Source organism: Bufo bufo, chromosome 5 (assembly GCF_905171765.1).
Source record: "Bufo bufo chromosome 5, aBufBuf1.1, whole genome shotgun sequence".
Classification (NCBI taxonomy): Eukaryota; Metazoa; Chordata; class Amphibia; order Anura; family Bufonidae; genus Bufo; species Bufo bufo.
This window is the reverse complement of record NC_053393.1, coordinates 202,240,356-202,252,793: the sequence shown is the minus strand read 5'-3', so window position 1 is coordinate 202,252,793 and position 12,438 is coordinate 202,240,356. Positions and strand designations below refer to the sequence as shown.

The 12,438-nt window shown below is 46.5% G+C and overlaps 1 protein-coding gene across 1 annotated transcript in view; it reads right to left on the bottom strand.

Annotated features, from left to right (window-relative positions):
- The window catches only part of ATP2C1 (ATPase secretory pathway Ca2+ transporting 1), a 97,832-nt gene extending 90,568 nt beyond the window's left edge, over positions 1 to 7,264 (bottom strand). Inside the window, exon 1 of the mRNA XM_040431284.1 lies at positions 7,017 to 7,264. Coding sequence (XP_040287218.1) covers positions 7,017 to 7,061 — 45 coding nt within the window. The 5' untranslated portion in view covers positions 7,062 to 7,264. The remainder of the gene's footprint in view (positions 1 to 7,016) is intronic.
- Between the last annotated feature and the right edge of the window lie 5,174 nt (positions 7,265 to 12,438).

The window sequence follows — 12,438 nt, the reverse complement described above, 5'->3', positions numbered from 1 at the left end:
GACCAGAGTGGCATTGTTTCTGGAAGAAAAGTAGATCCTTCTATTGTTCTCCCAGACAAACCCTTTAATAAGCCCCAGTTACGGAAAAATGGAACTATATATAGGTCATAATCTATAGGATTTGTCATCTTTCTAAAGACACCAGGAAGCATATACAGTGAAGCCTTTCCAGAAGAATGCCCTCCCTTCCCCCTAGAAGACCATTATAAGCAAATTTGGGTGGTCTAATAAGTACATTATGGTTTCAAATCTATCTAGAGTGACAACTTATTTTAAGTACATCCTCTATAATTCACAAAGCCAGAGCTTGATACTGTATGTAGACATTATATTGGTTAATCTCAATTGGTTAACATCAAGAATGGTCAAGACCATCAAGAGATCATTCTGGTAGCAGAAAATGATGTATGAGAAATGTTCCAGGACCTTCTTTTTTTTTTTTATCTCTTCTTTATCCAGTCTCACATAAAAGCTTATGTCTGACATGATGGTCCCAATTTTCAAAAAGTAAAAATATAGTGGAGACTTCTTACGTAAGAATATCAGAGAAGAGTATAAATCATGGGGTTGAAAAATATATATTTTTTAAACAAAATAGTAAAGTACCTCATCCAGAGCAGAGAGTCTTACTCTGGAGGACCCGACAGCAGAACACTCATTACAACTGGAATTGTGCAATACTTCAGTTTCACTGTGGTGGCGCTCTAGGGAAATTGAACACTTTCCGTCAGGTTTCCGCATAGATGAGAGCTGATTGGTAGAGGACTTTACACTGCGACACCTTAAGATTAATACATCATTATGGAAATGTAGTGTTGGGCCAAAGAAGGTTCCCTGTGCCCTTCACCTGACTCCCCTGAATCAAAGGTCTCAAATAGCCTATCCTCAGGATAAGGCTACATGCACACGACCGTTCCGCTTTTTTGTGGTCCGCAAAACATGGAAGCCGCCCATGTGCTTTCTGCAATTTGCGGAACGGAACTGGCAGCCCATTGTAGAAATGCCTAATCTTGTCCGCAAAACGGACAATAGGACAGGTTATATTTTTTTGCGGGGCTATGGAACGGAGCAACGGATGCGGACAGCACATGAATATAGCATATACTGTTTTTTTTTTTGGAGGCCTTGAAATATAACCAGATCAGGTTTCCTTAGTGTCACAGAAGGCCTTAGAATGTTCAAAATGGGGACTGTGGTCTTAGGACAAACCAGGTTAAGTCAATAACACTTTACAGAGAAGACAATCCAACACAACTGAACCTCCGTTTGTCACATTTGCATAAATGGATGCCGTAAATAGGACAGAAAATGACTATTTCTGTGAGTAAAAGAAACCTTGGCCGCTGCTTCATCTCCTGCTTTACTAGTGTTTGGTCATTTGGATGGTTGGGGTAGAAAAGCTGTTTCTCACAATATACTTCTCAGAAGAAAGGGAGCCTTCAGAAAAACTACAAGGGTTTCTCTGTAATGGGACATAATGGAGACCTAAATATAAGTCACCTTTGTGTCTAACACATGACAGGTTCTGTAACAGGACTTGTCACTGGCACCCCACCACCCATGCCAAGAACCAGGAATGTCAGCAATGTTCTCTCACTCCTGTTTACTGTAGACCAGGAGAGGAATGTGACCGCGGTACCAGCCCGTACGCTCACACTCCAAAGGGAAATATTCTGTAGAGAGAATACTAAACCTCTCCATTCTTAAAAGGGGTTATCCAGGAAATGATAACGATTACCTATCTTCAGGATAAGTCATAATTACATTGGCGGGGGTCCGAGTCCCGAGTTGTTCCAGGAAGCCACCTCGCTCACCAATCACAGTGCTGGACATCGTATAGCGGCTGTGCATGGTACGGCATCTCAGCCCCATTCACTTTAATGAGGCTGAGCTGCAACTAGGCCATGTGACCGATGAACGCGACGTCACAAGGCCTAGGAGGAGGCCACAGCGCTCACAGTGCCCGGCCTCTCTTAACAGCTGATCGGCGGGGGCCCATTGATCTGATATTGATCACCTATCCCGAGGATAGGCCATCAATATTAATTACCGGATAACCTACCCTGCACAGAGCAGACAAATCCTGTCGCAGTTTGTGCCGCGGATTAGCCCCATTCAGTGGGATCAGTCTACATGGGGCCATCTGTCACTGTAACCACAGCATGAACTGACACGTGGAAAAACACTGCTGTAAGCTGTAGGGCTCATGCACACAAACTTATTTTTTGCCCATGTCCATTTCCTTTTCTTTTTTTTTTTTTTTGCAGCCCATATGTGAATCCATGCACTTCAATGGGGCCACAAAATTTTTTTTTAAAAAAAGCCTGAAGGTTTACAAACAAAATCTCTTAGCAACCACCAGTGAAAAACGCATCGCATCCGCACTTGCTTCCAGATGCAATGCGTTTTTCACGCAGCCCCATTCACTTCTATGGGGTCAGCATTGCGTGAAAAACGCAGAGTATACAACATGCTGCGATTTTCACGCAATGCACAAGTGATGCGTGAAAAACAAGGTGAAAGGGGACTTGCGGTTTTTGTTACATATTTGATGCAGGTTTCCACAGATTTCACCCTTTTCATTGCAAAGGCTAAAATACAGACAAAAAAATAAATAATAAATAAAAATTTGCACAAACAATTGACAAGCTACAGACTTCTATATCCGCACAGCAGGTCAAACGTGAGCACGAGAGAGGTCCAACCTCATTCACTTTGCTGGTACTGTATTACGCACGTGTACAGGTAGTCTTAGGCGCGGATTTGTAAGGAGAAAATCCACATGAAAACAGCAGCAGTAACTCGAGGAACAAAATGCACATAAATCCAAGCCATTTATCAAGGATTTTGTGCAGTTTTATGTGTTTTTTTTTTTTATTGCAGCTTTTAATAAACCCTATTGAAGTCCATGGGGAAAGCCACTGTACACAAGGTGAGGAATTGGCATGCTGGGGATTGTAAAATCTGCGCATTAACTCAGTTTCCACATGTACAAAATACGGAATGTGTACAAGAGATTAGCCAAATCGCATTAACTTTGCTGGAGCTGTATGCTGAGGATTTTCTGAGCGAAAATCTGCATCGTGTGCAGTTACCCTCACTTCAGTAAATAGTATTTATCATGTAGAGAAAGTTAATACAAGGCACTTACTAATGTATTGTGATTATCCATATTGCTTCCTTTGCTGGCTGGATTCATTTTTTCCATCACATTATACACTGCTCATTTCCATGGTTACGACCACCCTGCAATCCATCAGTGGTGGTCGTGCTTGCACACTATAGGAAAAAGCACCGGCCTCTCTGGTGACCGGGACCATGGGAGCGCACATAGACTGGTGCTTTTTCCTATGCTGAAGGGAGACCGCCCCTTTAAGGAATCGCAGGTTACTCACTCCCTAATATAAAGCGAAAACCATGTTCTGCTGACAAACTATTACATCTTAATAAAACAAGCGATCAACAAACCAATTATTGCTGAATCACTTGACGGGTTTACAATGGGCAATTATCAGGAACCATACTCGCCGTGTGTAAAAGGCCCCTGTGCAGCTGGCCACGTGATTCTGCAGTAAAATCACGTGGCCTTCGGCCATAGCTTGGCCACATGTGGTCAGCCGCACCGTCGGCAAGTTACCAGAAGAACTATAAATACGGCCCACGATACTGAAGCATGCAGCACTTTCAGGACTTCACAGCAGGGCAGCAGATCAATATGTTTACTTAGTCACCAGTCGTACCACCCAATGACATATACTTGCTTTCAGCCAAGGTCAGGTTCGCCCATCCTGGCAGCAGCGTGTCTGCCGCCCACATTAACACGGAATCTAGGTTCTGTAGACAGGAAACGTTTAGGCTACTCTTTCCTGTTGGATGTGACCTTAGGGGGGTCATTTACTAACCTGAAATATGCCTAAATTGGTCGTATTTCCGGCGCCGACGGCAGCACAACAGTTAGTTGCGCCACTCTCTGCGACTTCTCCCCGCTCACGCCAGGTCAAGATTTTTGTGGGCATGGAAGGGCACAGGCAGGACCCTATCATTTACCATTTTCTACGCCTGGTTTAGGCATAGAAAAGGGTCTAAATGTAAGAGAGCAAGGAAGCTGGCTTACATTTAGACTGGGGCTGGATGCGCCAAAATTATGGAGAGGCCTGCGCCGCCAACACAGGGCCTTTATTAAGACCAGCGTCTAAAACGCTGATCTTAATAAATGTGACCCTTAGTTTCTTTGGGGAAAATACACACACACTATAATGTGTCCCTAACACCCAAACAGATGTGCCGCCATTCTGTACTCACAGCAGCTTCCCTTCCCCTCACTACATAACAGGAACGTCCCAACTTCCTACCACCGACAGTAAATCAGGGCAGATTTTGTGATGGGACATTAGTCTGACCCCTGATGTATCATCAGCACTTACATAAATGGCAGACGCCTTGTTCTTCTCCTCTCGCCTGCTGACAATGGGGGGGCGCCTTTATCCAAGAACAATATATTCCAAAAAGCACACAAAAAGCAGCTGCCTAATATTTGTGCCTGGGTACCACAAATAATGTAAAAGGGACAATTATGGCTTTTTGATATAAATGGAGCTTAAAAGGGGTTGTCTCACCATCTAGATGTCCTAATCTGGGTGTATAGAGGAGGGATGATTTTACCACGGCCCCTGTACTCATATACTGAAAACATGCCACGTGGCATCTAAAGGATGAGACGTGGTGGTAAGAAGCAGCCTCTAGGAAAGAGCTGTGTTTTGAGGGCCTTGAGGTCACGTGTGTTATGGTGGTGTCACACTACTACAAAAAAAAAAAAAAAAACTCAAGTAAAATATAAAACGCCCTACAAATATAACATTTTCGGTGTGGATGAGCCAAGTCTATGAGCTCATTCTATGGTGTCCATACACCTTCAAAAGGGTTATCTGACAATAAATATTGATGACCTATCCCCAGGATAAGGTCATCAATATCAGATGTGTTGGGGTACGACACCTGGGACCCCCACTATTAGAAGAGGCTGGGTGCTCCGTGAGCGTTGTGGCCTTTTCCTAGGCCATTGACGTCACCGTACATGGCCTAGTTGCAGCTCAGCGCCATTGAAGTGAATGGGGCTGGGCTGTAATACCAAGCATAGCCACTATACAATGTACGGCGCTGTGCTTGGAAAGCTGCTGGGATCCTGCCGCACTCACCAGAGCTCCGGTGATAGGTCATCATTATATATTACTGGATAACTCCCTTCAAAAGGGGGGTTTGCCAGAACCCAGCAGGCCCCATAAGCCCACCTTTATTACCCATGTCTTGCCCATGGAAGAAGGATTCTAACATCCTTAGAACCTTGAAATTGCATGGATCGGATAAGTTCCTCTCCTGAAGCAGGATTTTCAGAAGAGGTGCGCTACATGACCGGGTTCCTGAGCAGCGATCCACATAACTTCAAGACTGTAGGGCTTTGTTCACATCTCTGGTAGCAGATCCAGGGGTGAGCAGCTTGCTGGATTCTATAGTTCACCGCCGGACCCCCATTGATTGACTGTAATGAGGTCCGGCAGTGATCCGGCCGCTTTCCAGCATAAATCCCGGGTTTTTGCAGGACAAATAAAACGGCATGCAACGGCCGACAACCGGCATTTGTCCCGGATCAGCTTACCGCAGATGTGAACGCGGCCCAAGTATAGCAGAAACATTCTCCCACAGGCAAGATAAGGACTCATGCACACTACAGTATTTCCATCCGTGTGCGGTCCACACTGACCCATTCACACATCCGTACTTTCTGCAGATCTGTGTGGTCGGACCGCAAATTCTAGAACATGTCCTATTCTGGGGCGTACTGCGGATGAGAATAGTCATTTCTATCGATGGGAGTGGGAATAACGCGGAGGGGACATGAACGCCGGCAGTATTTTGCGCACCGAATTACTGAGAGCGTCCAGTTCGTGAGGTGAATCCCAGAAAACCTGTGGCCATCTTTATGGGCTTCTTTGACCATTTTAGGTCAGTGGATACAGAAACACTTCATACACCGACACAAGCACATCATCGCTGTACAAATACCTGGACCGCCAGACATGTCTAGTCTGTATAGTAAAGGGGTGTCCGCCCACAGGTCAATGAAAGAGCCTTAAAGGGGTTCTCCAGGAATTTGATACGGATAACCTATCCTCAGGATCAGATGGGTGGGGGTCCGACTCCTGGCACCAACGCTGTTGGAAGAGGCCTCAGCACTTAGTATGTGTATCAGTCACAGGTCTGAGTTGCGATACCAAGCACTGCCACTATACAATGGAGGGCGCTGTGCTTGGCGAGCTGTGAGAAGACCACGGCACTCACCAGAACTCTGGCGAGCACAGCGGCCTCTTCTAACAGCCGATGGGCAGGGGTGTCGGACCCCCGCTGAGCTGATACTAATGACCAATCCTGAGGATAGGACATCAATATCAAATACCCACGTATTCAGAATAGGGCCCCCATCACACGTCAGCGAATGACGGGTGTGAGCTGCCCCTGGTCTCCAGACAGCACACGTACCCATAATGGTAACTTATCCTCAGGATAGGTGAGCGCCATCTTCTCTTCACCGTTGACAGTGTGATTACAGCTCCGCCGTCCCATTCACTGCTTGCTATGCCAACGACGGGCAGGTAACCAGTGAAGAGAAGGCAGCGCTGGCAGGATGTGCTGTGTTATACCAGGGGCATGGGCACACCTCCAGCGGTTTAATCACATAGGGACAAGTTCCCTTTAAAGGGGCTGTCCAGGAATACTCACCTGCCCGATAAGCGGAGGGGGCACTCTACACTGGGCAGTACCCTCACCAGGGCAATCACCTGATGCCAGGCAAGTATTGTGAACCGGTCCCATTAATTATACTGGCTGAGCATCATCTGGTTGCCTTGGCAACTATAAAGTCCACTTCGGGTATCAGCGGATGCCTGGACAACCCCTTGAAATCTCACCCTGGTGCCTCCAGCACTGCCCTGAGGCGGTGACACCCGGGACACAGCGCTCACCGTCTTCCAGCTGTCCACCGCTCCAGCCTCTGCAGCCGACGACATAGCCCTCCAGCTAGCAGTGCGCAGGGGTCTCCCCCACTCCGGACCGAGCTCCGCACCACATTCAGGACCCCAGAGCTTCACTACTACGGTTAGCCCATGAGCAGGTCAAACAGCAGCGCCGTAAAGTGCCCCGGCTTACCGGCTGACTACCAACCGCACCGGAAGCTGTTAGGCAATACACGACAGATCTGTAATACACTTCCCTGCCCATAACAGCCCGCCCACATCACCACTAACAGCCAATCGGCAAGCTCTGGGAGACTAACCAATCCTGGCGCGTGTATGAAAAGGCTGAGACCTGCTGTGTGATTGGCTGTACCGATTCCCGCTCTTCTGGCAGGTAGCAGTGCTCATGTACAGGCCTTATTCATGAAGGGAAATATTATTTTTATAATTTAACCCTTAGAGGACCAGGCAGCTTTTTTTGTTTGTTTCTTTTTTTTACTCCTTCCCTTCCTGGAAGTATACTTATTTATTTTCACTTTTTTTTTATTGTTCTTATGGAGCCCTGCCACCTTCAGGACTATATGGGAATTACAGCTGCCTGGGTTTCTTCAGAGAGAACCAAGCTATTGAGGACAATGAACGGCTACCCCAATCGCTGTGCTCACAGTTCGCTCCTCCATAAACAGTTCCGTGAGGTGCGGCATGTTGCCTCATTTTGTTGGAAAAAGCAGGACATGTTTTCCTCTGGTATTAGTTGGGTTTAACCACCTCAGCCCCTATGGCTTAAACACCCTGAAAGACCAGACCACTTTTTACACTTCTGACCTACACTACTTTCACCATTTATTGCTCGGTCATGCAACTTACCACCCAAATGAATTTTACCTCCTTTTCTTCTCACTAATAGAGCTTTCATTTGGTGGTATTTCATTGCTGCTGACATTTTTACTTTTTTTGTTATTAATTGAAATTGACCGAAATTTTTGCAAAAAAATGACATTTTTCACTTTCTGTTGTAAAATTTTTCAAACAAAACTACATTTCTATATAAATTTTTCTCTAAATTTATTGTTCTACATGTCTTTGATTAAAAAAATGCAGTAAGTGTATATTTATTGGTTTGCGCAAAAGTTATAGCGTTTACAAACTATGGTGAAAAAATGTGAATTTCCGCTTTTTGAAGCAGCTCTGACTTTCTGAGCACCTGTCATGTTTCCTGAGGTTCTACAATGCCCAGACAGTAGAAACACCCCACAAATGACCCTATTTCGGAAAGTAGACACCCTAAGGCAGTGATGGCGAACCTTTTACAGACCGAGTGCCCAAACTGCAACCCAAAACCCACTTATTTATCGCAAAGTGCCAACACGGCAATTTACGCTGAATACCACAATCCAATATAATATATCTTTTATGTACTTTATCATTTATCTATGATAGCCTGCCTACATTCTGTGTGCTGCCTGTGCTGTTCATAGCGCGCCTGCGCTGATGAATGGCAGAAAAAGTGTTAGGCATACCATAGACTTTTTTCAGGGTGTGGGTGCCCACAGAGAGGGCTCTGAGTGCCGCCTCTGGCACCCGTGCCATAGGTTCGCCACCATTGCCCTAAGGTATTCGCTGATGGGTATAGTGAGTTCATGGAAGTTTTTATTTTTTGTCACAAGTTAGCGAAAAATGTTTTTGTTTTTTTTTCTTACAAAGTCTCATATTCCACTAACTTGTGACAAAAAATGAAATTTTACATGAACTCACCATACCCCTCACAGAATACCTTGGGGTGTCTTCTTTCCAAAATGGGGTCACTTGTGGGGTAGTTATACTGCCCTGGTATTTTAGGGGACCTAAAGCGTGAGAAGTAGTTTGGAATCCAAATGCGTAAAAAATGCCCTGTGAAATCGTAAAGATTCTCATTGGAATTTGGGCCCCTTTGCGCACCTAGGCTGCAAAAAAGTGTCACATATGTGGTATCGCCGTACTCAGGAGAAGTTGGGGAATGTGTTTTGGGGTGTCTTTTTACATATACCCATGCTGGGTGAGATAAATATCTCTGTAAAAGACAACTTTTCCCATTTTTTTATACAAAGTTGTCATTTACAGAGATATTTCTCTCACCCAGCATGGGTATATTTAAAAATACACCCCAAAGCACATTGCCCTACTTCTCCTGAGTACGGCGATACCACATGTGTGACAAACTACTTCTGTCACTGCGGTGGGGCGGACTGAACGCAAGTGTGCGCACAAGATCAGGCCTGATCGGGCGAACACTGCGTTTTTTGTAGAGCCTATAGAACATGTCCTATTCTTGTCCGCAATTGCGGACAAGAAAAGGCATTTTCTATATAGTTCTGGCAATGTGCGGATCCGCAAAATGCGGAAAGCACATTGCCAGTGTCAGTGTTTTGCGGATCCGCGGTGTCCGTGTTTTGCGGATCCGCGGTGTCCGTGTTTTGCGGATCCGCAAAACACATACGGACGTCTGAATGGAGCCTTACAGGGGGGTGATCAGGGAGTCTAATATGGGGTGATCAGGGGTTAATAAGTGACCGGGGGGGTGTAGTGTGGTGCTTGGTGCTACTTACAGAGCTGCCTGTGTCCTCTGGTCGTCGATCCAAGCAAAAGGGACCACCAGAGGACCAGGTATATTAGACGCTGTTAACAAAACAGCGTCTAATATACCTTTTTGGGGTTAAAGAAAAATCGCATCTACAGCCTGCCAGCAAATGATCGCCACTGGCAGGCTGTAGATCCACTCGTTTACCTCCCGATCCTGTGAACGCGCGCTCCTGTGTGCGCGCATTCACAGGAAGTCTCGCGAGATGACGCGCCGAAGAGGAACAAATCGACCGCCTCCGGAACGCAATCCTGCGTTAGGCGGTCCGGAGGCGGTTAAAACTCTAAACTGTGGTATTCACAGATGATTTGAAGAAAATTGGGCCCACTATTCGTGTTCCTGACACTGCACGCCAAACGCCAATTTTGTGGTCGTGAAGTGGTGTTTCGTGAGTCAAATGGGGATTTTCAACAGACCATTACCTTGTATTCTGGGAATTTACATGACTTGATAAATTAAACCAAGCTTTGTCCGTCATGAAGTACAGCAATGGGTCCAAATGTCTGTCGCAGTCATAGTCAGGAAGCAAGTCCAGTAATTTACGAGTTTATCTTTGTCAGACTGTTTCCGTTCCTGCACACACGTTATTCGGTGCGGTTTCAGGTTCAGACATTTCAGAACTCGCCGCCAGTCATTCTTGATACACCAATTTATGGAGACAGTCTCAGAGTTGATTTTTATTGACTACTTGCAAGCAGTTGCTGAATTTAATGCACAACTTCGGCCGTCCTGATCGATGGAGGCCTCGGTTTCTTCATATTGGCTACAGAGCCAGTTTGATGCCACTTCAGAACCAGACTCTGAAAACAACATTTAGCTGGTGGTTTTGTTCCTGGGTACTTGTCCCTTGCGTTTCCTTAATCGATCTGCTTCGCCCATAGCCTTCCACAGGGGCGTAGCTATGGGCTCATGGGCCCTGGTGCTAGAGTTCAGCTTGGGGCCCCCCATTCCCTCAGTGCTTTGTGGCCAGGGGCAGGGAAGCACATAGCCTTCGTGCTGCCTGAGGCAAAAACCTTACCCTCACCCCTGACATGCCAAATTCTTGGCCTAACCCCTTCCCTCCAGCCAGAGGGGTAACTTGACCAGCATTTCTATAATACCAGTGTCTTTTTATGTGGCATAAGGGTCTTTGGGCCCATTCAGGCTCCTGGGCCCGGTAGCGACTGCTACCTCTGCACCCCCTATAGCTACGCCCCTGGCCTTCCACAATCACTACTCACTGTTCCAGGGAGAAAACCAGCTTTTTGACACAACAGGCCACTTTTATCAAACTGAATAATAAATCAGTCTTAGTTGCCCATAGCAACCAATCAGAGCTCAGCTTTCAGTTCCTACAGGGCTCTGAAAAATGAAAGCTGAACTCTGAATGGTCGCTGTGGACAACTTAGACAGTTTAGGCAGTTTGATTTGGAGATATTGGAGGGGGGGCTACTTTTTCTCGGCCCTGTATTTTTTGTCTGACGAAAGCCAGTGTTCTGCCAGATTCCTATACCTTGCCAGAACGCTATACCGGAAGGGACGCGGCCGCACAGGAATCAGCTGGAGGAGGGTGTGTGCGGCTCTGCACAAGCGCACATCCACTGGATTAACAAAAAATCATTGCTGCGCCGCGGGAGAAGGCCTTCATGCGCGAAACCGTACACCACGTGCGCACTTAGGGGTAGGTAGATTTTCCAGCGCAAAATGTTCCATCAGATCTTCCTACCCCTGAGTGAGCACGCGCGCACAAATCATCAGGAGCAGTTCATCCTTACCGCACAGCTGAGTGCAGAATATCGAGGTCACCACATAGCAGAGCTGAGTGCGGGATATTACCCCAATATCCAGCACTCAGCTCTGCGGTGTCCCCCAATATCCCGCACTCAGCTCTGCTATGTGGTGACCTCGATATTCTGCACTCAGCTCTGCAGTAAGGATGAACTGCTCCTGATGATTTGTGCGCGCGTGCGCACTCAGGGGTAGGGAGATCTGATGGAATATTTAGCGCTGGAAAATCTACCTACCCCTAAGTGCGCACGGGTGGTGTACGGTTTCGCACATGCGCATAAAGTCCTCCCGCGGAGCTGCAATAATTTTTTGCTAATCCAGTGAATGTGCGTTTGCGCAGCGCCGCACACACCCTCCTCCAGCTGACTCCTGTGCGGCCGTGTCACTTCCGGTATAGCGTTCTGGCAAGTTGTAGGAATCTGGCAGAACACCGGCATATATGTTGGATACAGTGACCTGATCAGGCTACTTTCACATATGCTTTGTGCTGTCTGGATTTGAGATCTGGCACAGGCTGGAGGAAAACACTACAGTTTTGCCCCCATTCATAGTCAATGGGGACAAAACAAAAAAACGGAACGGAGTGCACGAGAATGCATTCCATTCTGTTTTTTTTGTGTTCCCATGCCAGACACAAAACTGCTGCAAACCGTGTAAGTCAATAGTGCCGGATCCGGTTTCTTCATTTTCCATATAATACAACTGGATCCGTTCTGAACGGATGCAGCCAGTTGTATTAACACGGTAGCGTTTTGCTGTGGTTTTGAGATCCCATGCCGGATCTCAAAACCAGACAGCAAAAACACAGATGTGAAAGTAGCCTCAGAGTGCCAGAGTTCACAACGCCGATGTGAACCCGGCCTAAGTACAGACCTATTACACGTAGATTTTAGCGATTTCTAATATGATTATTGTACGTAGTGATTGATGCACATTTACACATAATGTTACATTATAAAATGTCACGACAAGGTGTGGGAGGGAACACCACACCAAACACAAGGGGGGGGAGGTATCTGGCCTAGAAGCTAGGGGGAGGAAAAGGTC